The sequence below is a fragment of the Balaenoptera ricei genome, chromosome 15 (genome assembly GCF_028023285.1).
Source record: "Balaenoptera ricei isolate mBalRic1 chromosome 15, mBalRic1.hap2, whole genome shotgun sequence".
Taxonomy (NCBI): Eukaryota; Metazoa; Chordata; class Mammalia; order Artiodactyla; family Balaenopteridae; genus Balaenoptera; species Balaenoptera ricei.
This window is the reverse complement of record NC_082653.1, coordinates 44,169,887-44,193,134: the sequence shown is the minus strand read 5'-3', so window position 1 is coordinate 44,193,134 and position 23,248 is coordinate 44,169,887. Positions and strand designations below refer to the sequence as shown.

Below are 23,248 nucleotides of genomic sequence, written 5' to 3'. Positions count from 1 at the left end.
TCACAGATGGGTTGGAAGCATCTGATTTCTATACTATCTTGTTACCTTAGCACTTATCCCAAAGTATGGAAATTGTTTACTTGTCTCCCCCCAGCAAACAAGCTAGAAAATGAGAGCAGGGATCATGACTCAAACAGTTCTCTCAATGCTTGTGGATTCAGTGAAGAATGAATTAAATCAGTATTGAATGGTAATTCTTGATTTGTTTTGAGTAAAATTTGAAGTGATGAATTGCCCATCTTCACCAGCCAGTTAACCTGGCTGAATTAAACCTTCCCCCTGTGTCATTATATCTTTGGTGCCATCTTGGCATTGCTTTGGGACCAGAAAAGGCATGATTTTGTTTTTCCTCCTACATTTCTCCACTCTGCCCATGGGTCAGTGTACAAGGAAGAAACCTTCGTGTCATTGCAGTGTTGAAGCACGTGGGCCTTTCTAGGTAACCAAAATCTCTAGGAAATTATACAGTCATAGTCATACTGAGAATTGACTATGCCATACATCCAGGGTCCATCCAAGCTCGGTTGTTTCCCAGAAAAGACATTTTTAAATTTCCTGTTTTTCTTTGACTTAAATTATCTGACTTGGTTGTCCATATAATGATCGAACTAATCAGACAATTATCTATGTATTTTCGTACTGGTTATATGCACAGTGGGCCAAACTTGGATTGTAAAAGGACATGGGGCCTTTTTTTCTGATTAGCTGACAGCTTTTAAATTATTTTTAAAATGTAGGCATTTTTCATTTAGTTTATTTCACTTGTGTCTACTGGATATTCTGGGATACTTCCAAATCTTTTTTTCCAGGCAGCTTGCTAGGGTCACAAAAGCACAAAGGTAGGTAGGCTGCATAATTCAGCTCTGTCCAAATGTGTGATTAGCCCAGAGGCTTCTCAGACAGATAACAAGATGACAAACATTAAAATTAGAAATTCCTCAGGCTGAGGAAAATAAATTTGACAATTGATTTTGTAAACAATTCTGAGTCATATCATTTGGGACTTCTTGTATTTCTTTTTTTTGGCTGGCCCCCCGTGGCATGTGGGATCTTAGTTCCCTGACCAGGGATTGAACCCACACCCCCTGCAGTGGAAGCGCAGAGTCTTAACTACTGGATTGTCAGGGAAGTCCCTCATTTGGGACTTTTTAATTCCACAAATAATGTCGCCTACTTACCATGTTGAACTTCTATAAACAAATACTTGTCATGTAAACAAAGGTCCCTGGAGCTGCCAGGGGGTGAGTATCCCAAGAAGCATGGTTGGGGTGTCTCTTAGATATCGTCCATCATTTCATTTCTTTGGTTTTGGTAGTCTATTGCTCCACTCCATTCTGTACCATTTCTTTCCAACTTATTAAGTACATATAGATTAATGGACCTCTTTCTAGGTCCCATGGGGTTAGGAGAACGTGAAAAAAAAATACACAGTTCTGCCTCCTGAAGTGCTTATTTATTTAATTTAGATCAGGTTGAACAAACACATCACCACTGGAAGGGAAGTTCTTTTATAAAGGCCAGTACGTGATTATAGAATGTGTTGTATAGTTACTCTCAACATTAGCCTGATAAATATGGCACTCCACTGAGATAATTGTAGGACATTTACTGGTGGAAATGGCTCATGTAAATGAATGATACTGATAAAGATTTGGACTTGAGTCAGTTCATATGAAATGTGAGGCACAACAAAGAAATGGAAGTGAGACTTCTTTTATCTTGGTGAAGAGGACCATGAATCTAGTCTTTCTAGGTGTACTTGCAGCTTTGACTGTGCAATAGTCTCATGACGGGTTTCTGCTCTGTATATTCCCAACCAGGGGACAAATCCTTCTCAAAGTCACATATAGAACAGCCCCTTTACTTATTTCCCTTCTGGTATACTATGTCCTCACTTTCTTCAAGGTGAATAGTATTAGTATCAAATCTAGAAAGGTAATTTGAAGGGCTTTTCAATATGTGTCTCGTCACGGTACTCTGAAATTTTTCCCGGGGCTATTAAATATAACTGTATATTTTAGCCAAGCATTATTGGAATTTTTTGTTTCCATAGCAATGTGTTCATGTTATGGAATGGAAGGAGAAAAATGCTTATTTACATATTTATTTTGTGTGTCACTTTGTCCCCAAGTGATTGATCATTTAAAGCAAGGCTTTAGGCATTCTTCCCTATAAAAGCTCTAAATTTGTTCTCTTTTCCTCTCCAGTGCTGACTTTCAGTATAGAGATGCATACAGTGATGTTAAAGACAAAATCAAAACAAATAAAGTTTGGATTTTTAAAATAATTAATTAATTAATTAATTTTTGGCTGCATTGGGTCTTTGTTGCTGCGTGTGGGCTTTCTCTAGTGGCGGCGAGCAGGGGTTACTCTTTGTTGTGGTGTGCAGGCTTTTCATTGTAGTGGCTTCTCTTGTTGCGGAGCACGGGCTCTAGGACCGTGGGCTTCAGTAGTTGTGGCACGTGGGCTCAGTAGTCGTGGCGCACGGGCTTAGTTGCTCCACAGCATTTGGGATCTTCCTGGACCAGGGCTCGAACCCATGTCCCCTGCCTTGGCAGGCGGATTCTTAACCACTGTGCCACCAGGGAAGTACGGATTTTGTTTTTTTGAAGTAACTTTATTGACATAAAATTCATATACCAATGCAATTTAGCCACTTAACATGTACAATTCAATGGTTTTTAATATATTCACAGAACTGTGCAAAATTCATTATTAATTTTAGAATGTTTTCATCACCCCTAAAAGAAATATACCCATGAGAAGTCACTCCCACATTCTCCCTTTCCCCAAGCCCCTGACTTTCTGTCCCTATAGATTTGTCTATTTAACACATCTCTTAAAAATGGATTCCTACATGATCTTTTTTGACTGTCTTCTTTTCCTTAGTGTAATAGTTTCATCTATGCTGTAGCATGTATTCATACCTTATTTCTTTTTATTGCTGAGTAGTATTCTGTTGTATGGATAGATTACATTTTGTTTACCTTTTCATCAGTTATGAATATTTGGGTTGCTTCCACATATTGACTATTTTGAATAACATTGCTATGGGTATTTGTGTATAAGTGTTTTTACGGACATTTGTTTTCAGATCTCTTGAATTTATACCTAGGAACTGAATTGCTTAATCATATGGTAACACTATGTGTGACATTTTGAGGAACTGCTAAACGGTTTTCCAAAGTGGCTAGACAAATTCACATTCTCACTTGCAAAGGGTTTCAATTTTTTCATGTCTTTTTTCACGCCAACACTTGTTATTGTGAGTCCTTTTTTTTTTTTCTCTCCCTTTTATTTTTTCTTTGGCTGCGTTGGAAATATTTGCTGCACTGGAAATTCATCACTGCGTGCAGGCTCTTCTCTAGTCGTGGTGAGCGGGGGCTACTCTTTGTTGCAGCGTGCGGGATTCTCATTGTGGTGGCTTCTCTTGTTGCGAAGCACGGGCTCTAGGCACGTGGGCTTCAGTAGTTGCAGCATGCAGGCTCAGTGGTTGTGGCGCACGGGCTCTAGGGTGCACGGGCTTCAGTAGTTGTGGCTCGTGGGCTCTAGAGCGCAGCCTCACTATTTGTGGTGCATGGGCTTAGTTGTTCCATGGCTTGTGGGATCTTCCTGGCCCAGGGATCGAACCCAGGTCCCCTACATTGGTAGGCGGATTCCCAACCACTGTGCCACCAGGGAAGTCCCAGTGAGTCTTTTTGATTGTAACTAACCTAGTGGATGTGAAGTGGGATCTCATTGTGGTTTTGATTTGCATTCCCCTGATGATTAATAATGCTGAGTATGCTTCATGTACTTCTTGGACTATTTTATATCTTCTTTAAAGAAATTACTATTCAGAACCTTGCCCATTTTTAGATTGGGTTCTTTTCACTGACAAATTTGTTGTCTCATTCCCTTAACAGACATATGATTTGCAAATATTTCAAAATATTTTTTATATTTCTGTGGGTTGTCTTTTCACTTTCTTAATGGTTTCCTTTGAAGCACAAATGTTTTTAATGTTAATAAGATTCAATTTATCTATTTTGCCCTTTGGCACTTGTGCTTTTGGTATCATCTCTAAAAAAACTATTGCCTAACTCAAGGTCACAAGATTTATTCCTATATTTTCTTCTAAGAATTATATAATTTTTAGCTCCACATTTAGGTCTAAGATCTATTTTGAGTTAATGGTGTAAGAAAGGAGTCCAACTTAATTCTTTTGCATGTGGAAATCCTGTAGTCCCAGCACCACTGTTGAAGAGACTATTCTTTCCCCAACTAAATTGTTTTGGCATCCTTATCAAAAATCAATTAACCATTTATTTCTGGATTCTCAATTCTATTCCACTGATCTATATGTCTATCCTTATCTGGTACTACCCTGACTTAATTATTGCAATTTTGTAGTAAGTTTTTTTAAATGGGAAGTGTGAGTCTTCTACCTTTTGTTTTTCTTTTTCAAGATTGTCTTGTCTATTCTGGATCCTTTGAATTTTCATATTAATTCTAGCATCAGCTTGGCCATTTCTGCAAGAAAACCAGGTGGGATTTTTTTTTTTTTTTAAACATCTTTATTGAAGTATAATTGCCTTACAGTAGTGTGTTAGCTTCTGCTTTATAACAAAGTGAATCAGTTATACATATACAATATGTTCCCATTTCTCTTCCCTCTTGCATCTCCCTCCCTCCCACCCTCCCCATCCCACCCCTCTAGGTGGTCACAAAGCACCGAGCTGATCTCCCTGTGCTATGCGGCTGCTTCCACCAGGTGGGATTTTGATAGGGAATCTGTAGATCAATTTGGGGAGTATTACCATCTTTACCATAATATGTCTTTTTATCCATGAATGAGATATCTTTTCATTTATTTACATCTTTTAAATTTCTTTTCAACAATGTTTTGAAGGTTTCAGGGTATACATTTTATATGTGTAGGGCTAGATTGAAGCCTGTGCTTGGAAAAAGCCCCTGGGATGGAAAGATTTTTTGCAGCAAAGAGCCTGATAGCTGAAAATTGTGTAGTGGGTCTGGTGATGGGCTGCTGTTGAGTAAAGCAGGGTCAAGAGCCAGGATAGTAAGGATGTGGCTTCCTAGGTTAGCAGGGGGTAACCTAGGTTAGCAAGTGTAAGAGTGAGGATACTGAGAGTTCTCCTGACGTCCTCACTGTGTCCTGGCCACCTGAGTCTACTGATCTGGGCATGCCTTAGCGATGGATAAGAAATACACCAGGGAACCCTAAGTTCTTCAACATCAAGTATATCCTTAACCTCTTTAAGCAAACACTTGTCCCCACCATGTCCATGTGTCTGAGTGTCTCATTTCTGCTGACCCACAAGCTAATGGGGGTCCTGGTCTCTCATAAATGGCCACCTGCAAATTCCCTAGGGCCCCTGGGTGTGTGCTCTCTGCAGCTCATGGATGACTACAGCACCAACTTTTTCAAAAGGCAAAATACCCAGGGATAAGGGAGACCCAGAAAAGTCATTTCCCCTAGAAAGAGTTCAAGGAGGTTGGAGACTGCCTGTGGTGATGAACTGATCTATAATCGTGACAGGCTAACATTGTTCCTGAGTGCTGCAACAGGCTTCAAGCACAAGAGAGCTCAGGAAACAATCTCTTTAAAAAAGATGAAACACAGATAATGGTTTTATTTTGTCTGAACCCAATAGGAAACCCCATCCCAAACCCTTTCAATCACGCTGCGATGTCATTACCCCACTCCATCAATGCTGTTCATCACCTCTGACAGTGACAAGAAGACCTCCAGGATGGCATTTATTTCATGGAAATGGATGTATCAGTTATTTGTGTGACCCCGGAGGGGAAACATTTGCAAGCTGAGAAGCGTCCGCAGGAGCTATCCCTCTGGGTGGCTGTGTGTGGGAGTGAAGTTGACACCCTGTTGCTGGAATTAGATTTCTTTTTGAAAATAGATGTTTGGGAGAAAATGCCAGTCTCTTCCCTCCTCGCCCTGCCCTCTCCTCACCAACCCCCTCTCCACCCAAGTTCTGCCTGGTCCTATGATAGATGTCGCTCTCTAGAATCAGCAAAGAAAGAACAGGACTGGGTGCGCATCTTTGGAACTTCATTGGTATCTGACCTTTGTTAGGTAGCCTCCCATGTCCTGACACCAGGCTACCCTGCTCTCATCATGTCTCTGCCTTGGACCACCTGGCATTGAGAACCCCCGGGAAGGCTCTGTTTGTACATCCCCCCGTGAGCAAATGACCTATCAGGTAAAGTCCACTTTTGGTTTTCTCTTTACACTCGTATTTTCTATTTATTTTTAAAATGCAAAATCAGGTACACCCCACACCCAATATGAGGAATATAGCTTTGTAAAACTTTGCAACTCCACAGTCCTCTGCAAAAAGAGGCAGCATCTCTAAGGGGTTTTCCAAATCTAGAGTTTGAGGATTAGCACTTTCAAAAAGACAAGATGCCCTTCTTGTTCTCAGAGAAGAGGTAGGGAAGCAAAATGAAAACAGATGAAATGATAGAAAATACAGATGACCCCTGAACAGCGTGGGGTTTTGTGGGTCCAATTAAAATGTGGATTTTTTTAACAGTAAATACTACAGTACTACATGATCTGAGAGTGGTTGAAACCAGGGATGTGGAACTGCGGGTACAAGGAACTGCATATACGGAGGGCAGACTATAAATTATACATGGATTTTCCACTGGGTGGAGTGTGGGTGCCCCTAATTCCCATGTTGTTCAAGGGTCAACTGTACTTGATGAGATCCTAGGAACTGTAGACACTCAAACTGTGGCTGTTATTACATAGGCACCATGAATATATTAGTGTGTGTATATATGTATGTATGTGTAATTTGTTTATGTAGACACATGCACATATATACATACAGAGAGAGAGAGATCACTTAAGATTGAAACATCCTATGAGGTAGGTGATATTATTTCTACTTTACAGATGAAGCACTTAAAGTTTTGTGAGTACAAATTACTTGCCCAAGGACACCCAAGACTGCGATTCCAAATCAGATGGCCTGGGCCCAATGCACACATGTTTCCACCTGCTCAATATCTGTCTCCTTTCTTTTGGTGATGACATTGCAATGGTCCTTTTTTTGGAAACAGCCTTACCCCATGTTGTGCAGACTTCCGGGGACTGTCAGTCAAGGGACCATGCCCTCCTCTGCCCAACTGGCAAGTAACTGATCAAAGTCTTTAAGTAGACTCTGTTTCCTAGGAATCTGAATCCTGAAAGGAATGGCACAGTGATAGCTGGGGCTGATTCATCCCAGTGGTTGCTGCCGGGAGAAACTATTCCTTTTGTTCCTGCATTGCAAACTCTCCAGGCCACTCTGGGCCAGTCCTTCCTGAGGGCTACTCCTTCAGGCTGCCCCTCCGAGCTGTGAAGTTCCCTTCTGCAGAGGTAGGAGGTTGCAGGAGAGCACCATCAGATCCCTTCCCCCGGGGCCACAACAGCACTGGCCCTGATGGCTCACAGCTGAGGCCCTCCCAGCACTTGCCCTCGGCCACAAAGAGCCCCCTCACCTGGTTGAGGACCTTGTCCAGGGGACAGCCTGCAGGGGTACAAAGACCCAGCCCCCTTGCCTCAATCCGGACAACCCTCAGACCATCTCAGGTCCAGAGCTCCCCCTCGGATCAACTGAGGCTTCTGCTGCAATTACGGTTCAACTTCTCCCTGCTGCCTTCACTCCCTCACAGGTGTGACCCCTGTGACCACTCTCGGTCCACCTGCTGAATTCAGATCCCCATCGCAGAGCCCAGGGAACACGACCTAAGACCGTAGCTCTGACTAAACTTCTATGACTTGCTGCCGAAGACCCCTAATTGATTCAGCCAGCTCTGTGTACCTCTGTATGAGTTCCCTAGGGCTGCCATAACAAAGTACCACAGACTGGGTGACTTAAACAACAGCCATTTATTTTCTCACAGTTCTGGAGGCTAAAAGTCTGAGGTCAAGGTGTTGACAGGGTTGGTTTCTTCTGATGCCTTTCTCTTTGGCTTGTAGACGGCCATCTCTGCCCAGTGTCATCATGTGGTCTTCCCTCTGGGTTTGTCTGTGTCCTGATTTCCTTTTCTTATAAGTACACCAGTCATGTAGGATCAGGGCTCAGCCGTGTGCCTCATTTAACTTAATTACCTCTTTCAAGGCCCTCTCTCCAAATACAGTTACATTCTGAGGTACTGGGCATTAGGGCTTCAACAAATGAATTTGGGGTGGACACAAGTCAGCTTATAAAAAGCTCTAAAGCCTGAATTCCTTCCCCATCAACAGCCTACCGCTTCGCATTGTATGGTTCGGAATCTAGGCTGTGAGCAGGTGAGTCTGAGTGCTTGACTCTTCTCATTGCAGACTGGATACAACTGCAAAGTGTAACTCTGAAATGTAGTGAATGATATCAATGACAGTACGGGATATATAAAACAGAAAGTGGAATTAAGATGTATCCATTTTAAGGGAAGAAGAACTGCTATCTTCCTTTGAGATGTAGGCAAGCTATCAAATCAGTGGGGGAAGATGGACGGGTCGGGGGTCAGGATAACCAGAAGTCATGTTAAAATAAACCAAGTTGGAGTCTCTTCGTAATTATTATTAGTATGAAAAAGAAAACCACAGGAGAGTTTATTTTATGATTTTGGTATGGAAAGTGCCTTCCTAAGAATGTCCCAAAACTCAAAAGCATTTTTCAAAACGGATCAGTTTAACGATGTTAAAAAAGAATCACCAATGAAATGATGTGCAGCTAATTATGATGTGCAGCTAATTAAGATTGGAAACAAAGGGAGAAGCCGTGAAACCACACTGACGAACATGCTGAACATCACCCCTTCTCCCTTAGGCTCATGATCCAGCATCTACAACCCCCAGGTCCTTGACAGCACAGAGGAAACTGTGTTCTTGCTTCCTGGAGGGTGTCTGCAGTGTTGCCAGCCTATGTCAGCAGACTGATTCCCCGCCTGTTGCATCGGTAACCCATTCTGTCATCAGCAGGTCCAAGCAGTCCTGGCTTGGCCTGTGGAAGCTGATTATACCTTACCACTTGCTGCGAAAGTCAAGGCCTTTGGGTTGATTCATCTCTATTTGTGGTTGCTGCGCCAGCCCCAGCCAAGTTTGTAGCAAAGGAAGAGTCAGATTGGAAGGAGTGTATGGAATTTGATCCCTCTGACTAATCACCAGAAAGCAACCAACTCAGCTAAGCTTTACTTGTGAAACAAGGAAAAAAAGGCTTACTTCTGGTAAAAAAAAAAAGTCATGAAAATAAAAACAATAAAGTCAAAACTATGAAAAAATATTTATCATGTATACTACTGAAAATGGGAATTTCCCCAACTTATGAAGAATCTCTATGGAGTAACAAGGAAATGATCCAATAAATAAGTGGGCAAACAATGGAAACGGTTCAGAGTTAAGGAAGTACGAATGATTGCTGGACATTTGAAAAACTACTCAACTTCACTAAAAATAAGAGAAAGTGCTATTAAGTCCAATTAAGACCATTTGGGGTACTGTATTTTAGCTATCATCCTGGTAAAGATCAAAAAATAAAAAAATGTGAGCACACTGGAATTGTTGAGGATGTGGGGGAACAAACCCCATCACAAAATGTCAGTACTGGTGTGCGTTGTTCCTTTGCCAATGGATGGCAATTGGTAATATCCATGAAAATAAAAATGCACACACCATGCGACCTAGAAATTCTACAGATCCTCCCACATAGTGTGAAATAGAATGTTCACAAAGGTACATACTTCAGCAACAAATGTATGAGTGAGAGGAGTGGCAACAATTCTGGGACAGAAATTGATTGTTGTACCTCGATATCCATTCTCCTCTCCTTCTTTCTTAATAGAACCCCAAATTTTCCACTGACTCCCTGGGTTGTGATGACATTTCCCATCCTCCCTTCCAGCTAGGTGTAGCTTTGTGGCAGGTTTTGGAAACTGAGATATAAGTGAAAGGACTTTGTGAGCTGGGAAGTGTCCTTCTTGACAGGGAGCATGTTGGTCTTCAGGCTGGAATGCAGTCGTGAAGTCTGGATCTCAAGCAGCCACCTTCAAACACGAGGAGAAAACCATGAGCTAGGAAGAGAGGAACAGCAAGATAGAAGGACCTTCAGTCTCTGAGATTGTGGTTACCAACACCAGCCCTGAGCCTCCTAACTCTGCTCATCTTTTTTCATGATATACACTTCTATCTTGTTTAAGCCACTAAGTCATTATTTTAGATACTTTAAAAAAGACTTTGGTAAAATAAATTATGGAACATACACAACTGAACATTAAACAACTCTTTTAAAGAATGAGGCAAATCCACTGAGGTACACACAGAAGGATATACAGGTATGCTGAGGTGAAATGTTTTACAAGATACATATTTTATGTGAAAAAAGCAAGGTGCAAAAAGTGTTATAAATTGTTACCATTTCTGCAAAGAATAAAAATCGCTAGATTGTATGTTGTCGATGTGTAGATTAGCTCTTTCTGGAAGGGTACAAGACACTGATAACAGTAGTAGACTTTGAGCAAGGAAACTGGGGAACCAGGGAGCAAGAGACTTGTAGCTCTATGCCCCTTGTGTACCTTTTGAACTTATCCTTTGTGTATGTATTATCTATTTACAATAATTAATATAATTTAGAAAAAATGAGAAGATGCAGCTGAGGATGTCTGTTTGTTCTCTGTTTGGGGATGAGGCAGAGAGATGGAAATCTCTGGGGCAGAGGGAGGGGAGGGACATACGTAATGTGTAGGAGGTAACACATGCATCACAGGCTAATTGCTGACAGCACAGCATTAGAACCAGCAGGTGGGGTGGATGGATGTAAATGAATAAGGTATTAGCAGTGAGATCCAGAGAGAAGCAACAGGCCAGGGAGGAATTTGTGTGACAGATCTGAGAGGACCACGTTCTGACTACGTGTGATTTCTGCCCAAGTCAGAAAAATCATCCTCGGTTACTTCTAGAAAATAGCAATGTATGGTCTGTGCATATTGAAGGCAGAGCAGGAAAGTGATTGAATTCTCTAGCAATCTCCTGAGTGTGACAGTTTGTTTGCTGCAATGAAGCGTTTTTTTTTTTTTTTTTTCCTTCCTCCATCTTAGAGTGTTTTTGATAGATATATTCTTGAAAGTAGAAGCTGGAGGGATGTTTCATTTTCTGGGTACAGAAAACACACATAAACAAGGCAATTAGAGCTAGGTTGTAAAGTGTTTTAAAGATGTCAAAGGAAGTGAGGAGCCATAACATTTAGGAATCACCTGCAGGGCAGCGGCAAGTAAGATACAGGACTCTTGCCCTTAGCAAGTGTGCTAAGGAAATTGACATGGATGCTGCTTGAGGTATAAACAAACTAATCAAAACTGGACTGATTGAGTACAAGTAATTCCAGTCAGGATCATTAATATGAACTGCCTAATTAGCATGCAGCCAAGTAGCTCCCATATATATACATAGTTAGATGTTTTAGATTGATTTTAAGTCTTCTCTGAAGACAGCAATAAAGTCTGTGAACATGGTTGCTCAGCTTCAAAAATCTGTGCCGCATACCTAGTAAAGTGACTTAAAAAAAATCGGTGATGCCAAGTGCTGATGAGAAAATGGAGCAATTAAAAGTCTCCTATATCGCTGGTGGGAATGCAAAATGGTACCAGCTCTCTGGAAACCTGTTCGGCTTAAAACAGTAATAAAGTTTAACATGTACTTAGCATAGACCAAGAAATCCACTTCCTGGGTTTTTACCCGAAAGAAATGAAAACTTAGATTCACACAAAACCCTGTATGTGAACGTTTATAGTGACTTTATTCATAATTGTCAAAAAACTGGAAACAACCCAAGTGTCCTTTAGCTGATGAATGGCTATACGTAATGTGGTATAATTAAGTCCTACTCAGGAATAAGAAGGGAGGAACTAATGATACACTCAACTATATGGATGAATCTCAAACGTATTATGCTCAATGAAAGAAGTCAGACTCATACTGTATGATCCATTTATAAGACATTCTAGAAAAGATAAACTATAGGGACAGAATACAGATTAGTGGTTGCCAGGGGTTGGAGAAGGAGGGAGGAATTTGCTACAAAGGTGCGGAGGGGAAGTTTTTTTTTTTTGGTTGGGGGAGAGTGATGGTACAGTTCTATGTCTTGATTTTATTGGTAGCCACACAACAATATGCATTTTCAAGACTCATAGAACTGCCTACAAAAAGGGGAAAATACTACTGTATGAGAATGATACCTCACTAAACCTGACTTTCACATAAAAAGCCTGTAGCTTGACGGGGGTTTCTGGGATGCCACCAAGTGTTCTGAATCTCATCTGCATGGGGGTTACGTGGGTGTACATGCACGAAACAATTCATTGAGCTGTACACTTAAGATTTGTATACTTTACGTACCCCGCTGAATGTATTTTATATCTTATTTTAAAAAATGAATGAAGAAGAAAAAAATGTCATAGTTGTTAAAAAACAAAATTCAACCGAGTAAATTATAAAGATCTTATTGGCTTTATTCAACAATTCATGAATCGGGCAGCATCCCTTCTAGCGGAAAGAAAGGAGCTCCAGAGAGCCGTACGAAATGGAAGGCTTTATAGGCAAAAGGGGTCATGACGAGGAAGTTATACCAGCAAAGAGCTGATTGTTTGTGGCAAGGTCACCTTATTTTAGGGGACCTCAGGGGTCTATCAAGCAGATTACCTCACCAGTGCTGACCAGTAATTCCAGATGGATTGGTTTAAGATTCCATTCCTGGGGGGAGGGTGAAATTGTGATTAAGTTAGGTTTTATTTTTTAAAAAAATATTTATTTATTTATTTTGGCTGCAAAGGGTCTTAGTTACGGTCACGCTGGATCTTCGTTGCAGCATGTGGGATCTTTAGTTGGGGCATGCGGGCTTCTTAGTTGCGGCATGCGGGATCTAGTTCCCCGACCAGGGATCGAACCTGAGCCCCCTGCACTGGGAGCATGGAGTCTTACCCACTGGACCACCAGGGAAGTCCCTTAAGTTAGGTTTTAAATCTCGGTTTGGTAACACGAGGCTTAGCACAAGTGACTCCATTTTGGGTCCATTGTCTCTCTCTCTCTTTTTTTTAACATAGTTAGGAGAGAAAGGGGGGGGGGATTAAATGACTCTCTGCAACCCTGTTGGCATGGATATAAGATCCCAAATATGATGTCTGATAATAGCGGGCAGGAAAGTTGTGGCCACCAGGACAAACGTCACCAATGTCACCGTCTTGCTTAAGACTGACCCTTTGTATCAACGTGTGTTTGTGGCTTTTCTCTCTATTGAATTCTGCTTCTGACAGCTGCTTTTCCATTTCTAGCACTTTCTCCAACACATCCTCTGCTGGGGAGAAGGGGTGAAAAAAGAGAAAGCCCAGCTCTGAGGACACACACATTTGGGTTCAGACTCCAGTTTCCATATTTAGAAGCTATATGAACTTCAGCAAATTCTCCATGTTTTTTCATCAGGCAGGTTTTTTTCTCGCTGAGCCACACATGTATACAGAAGTCACTGTGTCTCAGGGATCTTCATGAACATTACAACTCTTTCAGTAACGACTTTGAAACACCCTATTTTGAACTAACACCCCTTTTAGGGTTTGAATGATTTCCACAGCAGTAACAGAAAACTGTAAGAACTCCATGGCCCCCTTATGAAGTCATCTGCACAGGGCCGATTGATTTGGATGGTATCAGTTCTGATAATCCTTCCCTGGAGGGCAGTGGGGCAGAGTCCCATTTACTTATTTTGTACAGAACAAAATCTGCTGCAGCTCCTAAACAGCCTAACTTTATTCCTACAAACATGCAAAAGTTCAGCTCTGCCCAGCACCACTGGCTGTTGACCAGAGTCACAGGTGAGTGTGGTGGCTTCCTTTTAACCTAGATGCGAAGAATACATCCCTGACCTCTGAGATCAGAGAGAAAGGGAACTTAAACACAGTCTTGGATATATTAGAACACAGGTTTTTTTTTTTTTTTTTTTTTTTTTGGTTTGTTTGTATTTTATATTCTGGATAGGCAGATAGTTTATTTTCAAGTAATTAGTCACTCAGAGCTTTTCGGATGCAATGTCTCTGGGCACTTATTGTTGTGAAACTTCAACCTGCTTCTATCAAGCCCTCGACTTATCCAGGGCTTATGTGATCTTGGCCTCAAATTGTCTGTCATGAACCTTGGGGCTGCTTTGCTGTGACTGGTCACTCTGCCATCCTTCTGTTGGCTTTGAAACGCTTCCCTCTTTTGGTCCAGGGATGCAATGAAGCAAGTTACTTGGATCTGTGCCTTCAGCAGTTCTACCCGAGGTTTCAACAGTCATAGGTGGGTGCACAGGGTGAAGGTTTAATCAGGTGAATCCAATGAACAAACTGTTTTGTTTCTAGGCTAGATTTGCGTGGTAGCATATTTGTCTCCTTATGTGAAGAGAGTGCATATTACTATCCCATCATCTTCTATACTATATAGAATTACCAATATAATTGTCATCAGCACTTCTGGAAAGTGCTGGTGGCCTATTTTGTACTTGTTTGTGCTAATCAATGTTAATTACAAAGCAAGCACAGGGGTTAATGAATTATAATGGGCTTAATTAAGCTTGACAGTAACAGATGGCATAACCTTCATGTTATGACCTGGTTAGAGGAACAGAAAATGACAAAAATGGGCCAAAGAATCATCACATAGAAATTCATATTTATATACTGGCCATCTACAGAAACAGAACAGTGTAATGAGTTTATTGGTTTTGCTAAGTGTCAATGTTAACATATGACAATCTGGCACTATTGGAAATACAGACAACTATAAGATCTGCTCTTTACCCTTCAAGGATTTATAATTGGATTGGAAGAGTGACACAGAAAACCAAGGTTGAAAGTTCTCCAGTGAGTAACAAGTGAGTGGTGCTGACCGTGTTACAAAACATTTGGAAGAGGGAGCAATTGCACTGAGATGGTGCAGTGGGGGAAGACTGGGGATGGTAAAATTCAAAGGGAGAATTGGACCCAGGAGAGGAGGAGAGGAGATGGCATTTCTGCTGGGCGCACAGTATGGCGGTGGGAATGCCAACAATGTGTTCAGAGAGCATCCGTTCTTCCATGAATTGGCTTCATTGACTTAAGTTCCCTGAGGGAGTGGGCAGTGGGGAAAGTGGTGTCCGCAGTCACGTTGCCTGTCTGAGCCTTGATCTCCTCATGTGTAATGTAAGAAATGAACCTAAAGACTTTCAGCTTCAAACAACAACTCCAAAGGCCCTTGATTAGGGCCCCAGCTCAGAGGTATTTTTTATGTCACTCATATTTCTACATGATTAACAAGGCTCCTGAATGGTCCTATCCATCCAAAACCTTTCTCATTAGATAAGATAGGATGTATTTGGATGCAAGCGATGACACACACATACCCTAAACCAAATGGCTTAACCAACAACCATTGGTTTAGCGCTAATGAATCTTGTGAACAAGGAAAAAGACCCTTTTCCTCTACCCTCTTAAGCTGATAACCTGGGGTGTGCAAATTAAACTGACAAAATAAAAATTAACAGAAGAAAGGGTTTATATTGTATGCACATGGAAGGCATCACAGAAAAGGAATGAAAACTCTCGAAAGCAGTTAGGGCTGGGAGCTTATTATTTTAACAAAGTGCGATACATCGTGGAGAGGTCACTACACAAAGGAAAAGGGTTCTGGTCTTCTAGTGGCTATAAATTGTGGGAAGATAAATATATGGGAGAAAGGAATGGAAGATAAAGATTTGTTTAGTGAGGGTTTGCTGACTTTCTGTCTCTAGTAATAAGGCTTATTCTTCTCTTGGTATGGGGGAGAGGAGGAGGAACACATTCGCAAAGGGAAATTTATGGCGGAGGGCAAAGAGCTCTTTCTGTGTTGGTTTCTTTTTAATTGCCTTCAGAGTACAATAATTCTCATGCCACAGTGGCATATTTTTGGGGTGGCATATTCTGATCCCCTTCAGCCTACAGGTCAGCTTGGTGGTTCTTCTGGTCTGGACAGGCTCTGTCATTCTGGGCTGCTCTCATAAGGCTGTGATCAGCTCATGAATTGGCAGGGTCTGGCTGGTGCAAGGTGGCCCCGCTCCCGTGTCTGGTGGTTGGCTGCTATTGGCTGTGGCACTGGGTTTGACTGGTCATGCCATCATTCAGCAGGCTAGCCTGAGTTTGCTTCCATATGACAGCAGCAAGAACCCTGCAGTGAGAGTGAAAGCATGTAAGGACTTTTGAAGCCTAGGTTGGAAATAACAAAGTTAATTCTGTTGCATTCGATGGGCCAAAGCAAGTAACAAGGCTGGCCATATTAAACAGGTGGAGAAACAGCCTCCATCCCTGATTGAAGGTCACTGCAATGTGACAGTGCCAAGTACAAGAACATGTGGGGAGAATGTATCACTATCTTTAAACCTCCAACACTGCTTTAGGTAAAGAGGCTTCCTCACTATTCCTGGGGCAGGACTCTTGCTTTCCCATCTCTGAATACTTGTTCAAGGCATTTCTTTGCCTCAAAAGTCAGTTCCTCATCCATCTTGAGGTTCAGATGCCATCCCTCCTGCAAGGCTTGTCTCCACAACTAATTCATCTGTGAAACTTTTCCCCATCCCTCCAACTAAATGTGGTTTCTCATTCTGAAGAAGTTGAAATGCTTCCACAGACTCGATAAAGTCCATCTATTCTGAACTCTCTGTGACCATAGGTCTAGTTATAAGCAATTGAAAACAATCCTTCTTCTGTCTTTTGGTATATAAAATGACTGTGATTTAGGGTGATAGCTTCTATTAAATTGAATCTGCTGTGATTTCTTCATTCACTTCTGCTGTAAAAGAAAGCTGCCACTCGTAGTTCCCTGCCTATAGCTTTGTGGCAAATTACTGTGTATGACTTTCATGATTATCTTTATTGTTACTTTGGAGTTCAGGTTTCTCTCTCGGGCTCCAAAGTACACTTTTTCAAATTACCTTTGCTTTTAATGTTTAGTAGTTTAGGAGATCCTAAATTTACTTTAAAATTTTATCACTTAGAACATGAAAATTGTTTTGTGTTCAGATTTGATGTCTATGATTTCTGTCTCTGATGTGATTATGCATTTGTTTGAAAACCAGAATACTTAGTTTATTTGCTCACGGCATACCTCTGAAATTCAACTTAAGTCCTATGACGTAAGGTACTCCCACATGAAGATAATAAGTGTACTGTGTGATATAATGCTTGGGGTCAGTACTTGCACATAGGAAAACAGATGGGTTTTTGAGATGTCAGTGTATTCTTTGTTCCAATTTAAGTGTGCCAGTCTGCTGTTTACCAAGGTTTTTAAAAAGTCATACTTGTGAGAGTGTAAATCAACTTTATTCCTTAGAGGCTGGAGGAAAAATATATAACTGTACATATAGCTGATAGGAATATGGTATTTTTTTTTCTGATAATGGTATTTCAAGATGATTCAAATATTTTGAGGTGGAGTGAACATTCTGTTTCAGTGTTTTCTCACTTTGAAATGAAGGAGCTAATTCTCAGGGAGTTTAAATCGCTCACAACTATTTGGCAGTAATGAGATTGCTAAACATCAGGAAAAAAAAATCAACAATAAATAAGCCCCAAATAAGACCCAAATAAGCTACATCAAAACAAGCAAACAAAATTAAACCAACACACACACACACACACACAGGCCTTAATGGTGATGGGATTAATACTCCATTCTCATTTAATACTATTTGGGTTTTAACCTAGGCCTCAGAATCTTTTCTTCCTTCCATCACCATTCAATCTTTTTTTGGAAAATAGAAATGCCCTTCATTCATCCAAATGAATGTCCAAATTGTAGGTTCTTAAATGCTTTTGTGCCCTGGACCCTTTCGGTTGTCAGGTGAAAGCAACATTTTCAGAATAACATTATTAAATGCATAAAATAAAATACATGGGATGGGAAGGAAAATCAATTATAATGAAATACAGTGAGCAAGATATAAGAAAAATAAATTTGTGATAGAGTAACACGTGGTTATATTAAATAACAAGATTTAGTGTCAGTCTAATGACTACCATAATTTCAAAGTTAACAATGATTTTTAACAATTTTAGAAAGCTGCAACAATTATAATTTAACAGGAAAATATCTTTAATTTCTAGAGGTGTCAAAATCTCTGGTATTACTAAAGTTAATATATTTTATGTTACAGATATAATTTTTCTTTTCTCTCATCCAAGTTCACGGACCTTCTGGCAGATTTGTAACTTTAGTGGCTCCCATGAATACCTGCTCCTTCCTGGTGGGTGTCGCCTGCCACACCCATGGGGGGCTTGCTGCCTTTGACCAATGGGAAATCAGCAAACTGAGCTTCAACAGAGCCACTGGGTGTGCCCTCCTGGAAGGCTTCTTTACCCAACTAAGAAACCCGGTCTAACCTTTTTGAGGATGAGAAAGAGGACGAAGCACAGGCTTCCCAGTAATCCCAGTTGAGTCCAACCTCCAGCCCCTAGCCCCGTAAGTTAGCCCAGGTGAGACCAGCAACCCACAGAACCGTGAGAAATAATAAGTGGTTTTTGTTTTAAGCCGCTAAATTTGGGGCTGTTAGGCCAGGATACACAACTGATGTGGACCCCTGAATTTTTTCCACTGACCCTTTGGACCCCAGATGGAGACACATGAGTGTTTTTCACTATCAGTATTTCAAAGCTTCCACACTCTTTTGAGATCACTAACCCCTCACTCCCCTACGCGTGGGTCGCAGCCGGCTGCAACCACAGTCCCGGGAGTTTGTTGGAAATGCATCATCTCAGGTTTCACCCCAGAACTGCCCAATCAGAATCTGCAAGTTCACAAGATTCCCCAGGTGAGTTGTATAAGCGTTAACGTTTGCAAAGTACTTGGAAGCATGCACGGTAACGTTTGAGAAGACTAGCCAACTCTCTATTTTGTAATTAATCTGCCCTTTCAGAGACTTCTTTCACTCTCGGTTAAAAATATTCTCTGGCCAAGTCTCTGTTCCGTACTGCCAGGCGTGAGTTGCAGACTTACTGCCTCATACGCAAAAGCTCCAGGAGTGGTAGGTGGTCTGTTTTGTCAAATGGCAAAGTCACGAAGGGACAGAGGGCTTATAGGCAAGTATAGGATGTTGGAAAAATGAATGAATGCTGAAACATTCCAAACTACCAACCAATAAAGCCCCAGACACAGAAAATCGCTTTAATGAGTAAAACTAGAACCCTTCCTACAAAGTTTGTGTAATTTGCTGTCCTTAAGAATTGGGCTGGCTTTGCCGGCTCTGGGGCCCTCTCACGTTCTGTGCGCTGAGGCCCCCGACCCGGACAGGGTGGTCGCGAGCAGGGGCGACGGTGGCTCGCGGGGATGTCGAGCCACGCCCTCCGTCAAGGGCGCCCGCGGAATTTGTCCCGGCGCAGCTCCCATATAAGGCAGGGCCCGCCCCTGCCCGGGCAGCTGGGGCGCCGCGCAAGCTCCTTAATGGCGTCTTTAAGCCTCCCGCCGCTATCGCGCATGCCCGGGCCGCTCCGGAATCCGGCGCTCCTGTTTTCCCCGTAGCCCGGTGGTCAAATCTGCACCCAGCTCCGCGCCCCCCAAGGGGGAAAAGCCAGGGTTCTCCCGGCTCTAGAAACACGTGGGTTCTGATTTCCGGCCAGCCTCGGGGTTCTAGGGAAGCTGATGAGACGATTCCTTGTCTGAGTGGGTTACATGTTTGCAGACATCATCTCACTTAAAGCATGAACCAACTCCAAGGAGTTGTTCCTGATTTGTAGATAAAGCAAAAGCCTCAGAGGTGCCCAGTAATGCAGACTGGACGACTCCCAAAGCTAGTGTTGGAGCTGAGGCTCAAACCCAGGAGCCCAGCCTCCACTTCTTGCGGCCTCCATTATAGCTTGGCTTGCTGGGGGAGCAGCCCCTCCGACCCAGTCCGGCCGCCTTCCTTAGAACTAGGGATGCTGCCAGCAGCTCCTGGTTGCCCTTGCGGGCGTGAAATACCGGCGGGGAGGGGGTGAGGGCAGAGCATCCCTTTGTGGCCCCATTAGGAACATGGGGGCGCAGTGCATCTTGAGTATGGGCACTGCCTTCAGTGGGCCTTCCTGCCCCCACCCGAGGGGGGGGCAGCTGTGGGAACCGAGGCAGGAAGGGTGGGGTCCTGGGGTTGGGGTGGGTGGGCTAAGCGGCCCAGAATGGGGCAGCAGGAGGAAGGCAGAGCTGATGCCTTGGTTAATGTGGCCCGCAGGTAACAGGTGGGCCACTGGGTGTGTATGAAAGAATGCCCGAATGCATTCATGCTTGACGGACTGAATGAATGAATATGCATTTCCCGGGAGAGGGCGGCGGGGACGGGGCCTCACGAAAAGAAACGGGGTCGGACCACGCTTCTCCCAGAAACCCTAAGCCCGGAGGAGAGGGTCGTCCCCACCCCTAACTCCTTTAAGTTTAAAACTACTAAACTGTAACATAAGTGCAAAAAAAGTCCAATTAAGATCTGATTTCAGTCAATATAGCCATTCTCGCCCACATTTAAAACCTCCAGTACCCTTTCTAGTTTCATTTTTCTGTATCCCTGAATTTAGGGGTCCAGAACACACGCGCTCGGACAACCTTAGAGTAGCAGAGAGGACCTGAGGAGCTGCCCACTATCAAGCTGTGATAATCTCTGTACTTCAGTTTCTTGCTCCGTAAATTGTCTGAGCTAACACCTGTACATTGGGGTAAAGCCAGGTCCTTGTTAAGGGCCGAAAAACTGTTTTTGGTAATCTGACCCCAGGATTGGGGTCCTTGCGCTGGTCCTAAATTACTGCGAACTCCTCCTTTTCCTCCTCCTCCCCAGTTTTTCAAGGAATGAGGTTGGGTTTTCAGCTTTCCTGAAATGACTCCGTCCTCGTTCCCAGGCCACTTGATCTGCCTTGATTTGTCGACCTCAGGCGGCGGCGCCCGGGCATCCTGCCCCCGCCCCTCCGTGCCCCAGGCCCCGCCCATGCAACCCGGCCCCACCCCTCCGCGCCTCCCGGGCGCCGCCAAAGCCCGGGGCGCGGATCACGCGGGCAGGAGCCGCTCTGGGCATGCTCAGTGGCAGGGCAGGTGGGGCCGCCGCGGGCCGCCGGGTCCGGCCGGGAGCGGAGGGGCGGGGGCAGAGGGGGAAGTGGGTGGGAGCCGCGGGCCAAGTCTCGAGAGTCGCCGGCAGCCGCGGGACGCTGGGCAAGTGGGAGCCCGCGTGGTCCGGGCCGCGATGAGCAATGGCATCGGTCAAGGTGGCCGTGAGGGTCCGGCCCATGAATCGCAGGTGAGTAGGAGGGCGGGGCGCAGGCGGCGCCCTGACGCGTCCCCACCCGGAGGAAGTTGGTCTCCAACTCCCCTCCATGGCTAGCCTGGACTTAAGTGTCAAGAGCCGGTCTCCGGCCCACTGGGCCCTGGTTGTGGCTTCTGGGGGCCTGGAGCATTTGAAGGTTTGCTGTTCCTTTCACACTGCCCTGGAGGGGCCCTGGCGGGTAGAGAGTTCACGAAGCCACGGAGGAGATTCCTGTTAACTCTTCCAGGTCCCATTAATTTGAAGAAGTTTGCTTCTTCCCTCTTTAAAAAGCATCAAGGGAACAGTTTCACGAGGGTGTAAATCCATGAGCGTGGTCATGGGGGCACCAGAGCTGTTAGGCGAAGTCCCCCCAGTTATGCCAACTCAGAAGTTCTCTAACTATTATCAGTGTTACTTTTTTCAACTCTTAAGAAGAAGTGATTTCAATTCCCTGAACTTGAACCCTAACTTCTAATCAGTAGTTTAGCAGTTCTTAACTTCAGGTTAAAGAGTGGATGGGAAAACTTTAACAAACTTATGTTTCCTGGAAAAAAAAAATCAAGGACACTTAAGTACACGTGTTTGAAATATGCTGATGTTAACAGCGGGGGGAGTTATAAACATTTAGAATTTAATTTTGTATGTTTCTACAAAGTAATGCTTTTCAGAATGATTTGACTTTGCATTCACTGAGGAATAGTTTGCTTCCTTTTCGGTGACTACTTTATAATCAGTTTACAAAGGGCTTTACAAAAGTTAGCTTTTAAAATTGGCTTAAAGAACTTTAAAGAATGAAGTAGATCTAAATGGGATGTGTCCTTCCCAATTGATGGGAGCAGTTCACACAAGGCCATTTGTTTTTATTGGCTTCTCAATCAAGTTGGACATTTGACTTACCATATGGCCTTTGCTACTTTCTTTGTATCGACTTTGGAGGTCATTGTTTGTTCTGACAGCTGATTGAGGCATCAGAAGATCATAAAATCAAGAGATTGCCGGAACCTTCTTTGACTCATCTGAATCTGTTTTTGTATTGGCAGATAAGGAATCATTATTCTGGTTTATAACTATTGGAGACCAGTGCTTTTGTGATTTTTAAGTTATTTCTAAAACTTTTTAGGGAAGGAGTTTGAATTTTTTTGTAAGTCCTAAGAAAATATGTAGGTTTCTATGTATATTCAGTCCTACAAGACAAATGGACCCCAGAGTCATTTAGATGTTTTTTAAAGATTGTTCTTTGTTTTGGATTTACATGTATATCGAAGTTCCTTTCCTTCTTTGAAATAAAGAAGTTTTGGAGTGCATGCTATGAGATTGTATTGAGTAGCTTTAGAAAGCAATTATTTTTTTTTTTTTTTAGAAAGCAATTATTAAGTGCCGCCTACCAAATGCATGGGCGTCGTGCTGGGTGCTGTCTGTGGGACAAGGTAAATGAGGTCTGCTGAGTGTCTCTCTGGTGAGGGAGGGACTACAGACTAGTGGGACTCTCGTCAAACCCTGGGTGGGCTGGGAGGGACGCTACCAGTGCGTGCCTTGACAGTGTAGGCCTGAAGCCCAGGTATGTGGAGAGAAGGCAGGAAACATGTCCAAAAGCCACGTGCTTTGGGCAGGTAGATGGATGTGATGATGTCTGTGCTCTCAGCAGAGAACTCTTGTGGTGGCATCAGGATTAGGGAAAGAGGTAAGGAAGCAGTAGTCTGGCCATAGGTGGAGATGGGAAGGCTGGAAAGATCCACGGAGACAGTCTGCTGGCAGAATTGACAGGATTTGGCAGTTCATTGGGTGAGAAGGAGGGGAAAGGGGAAGAACACAGAGTCATTAACTGAGGTTTGATGCTCAAGGAGGTAGAAGAGGTTTGGGGAAGGTGGACGGTCAGGTGGGTGCATTCTCTCTTGGGTTTGAAAGTTATAGGAGGTGCAGTAAGTGTCAAGTACAAGGACAGCGTCTAGCACAGGATGAATGCTGCCCCAAGT

The 23,248-nt window shown here is 43.2% G+C and overlaps 1 protein-coding gene across 2 annotated transcripts in view; it reads left to right on the top strand.

Annotated features, from left to right (window-relative positions):
- The first annotated feature begins 21,142 nt into the window (after positions 1–21,142).
- Positions 21,143–23,248, top strand: part of KIF16B (kinesin family member 16B) — a 302,268-nt gene continuing 300,162 nt past the window's right edge. For both annotated transcript variants that reach the window (XM_059897339.1, XM_059897338.1), the window contains exon 1: positions 21,143–21,269. In XM_059897339.1, the coding sequence (XP_059753322.1) occupies positions 21,223–21,269 (47 nt within the window). In that variant the 5' untranslated portion in view covers positions 21,143–21,222. The remainder of the gene's footprint in view (positions 21,270–23,248) is intronic.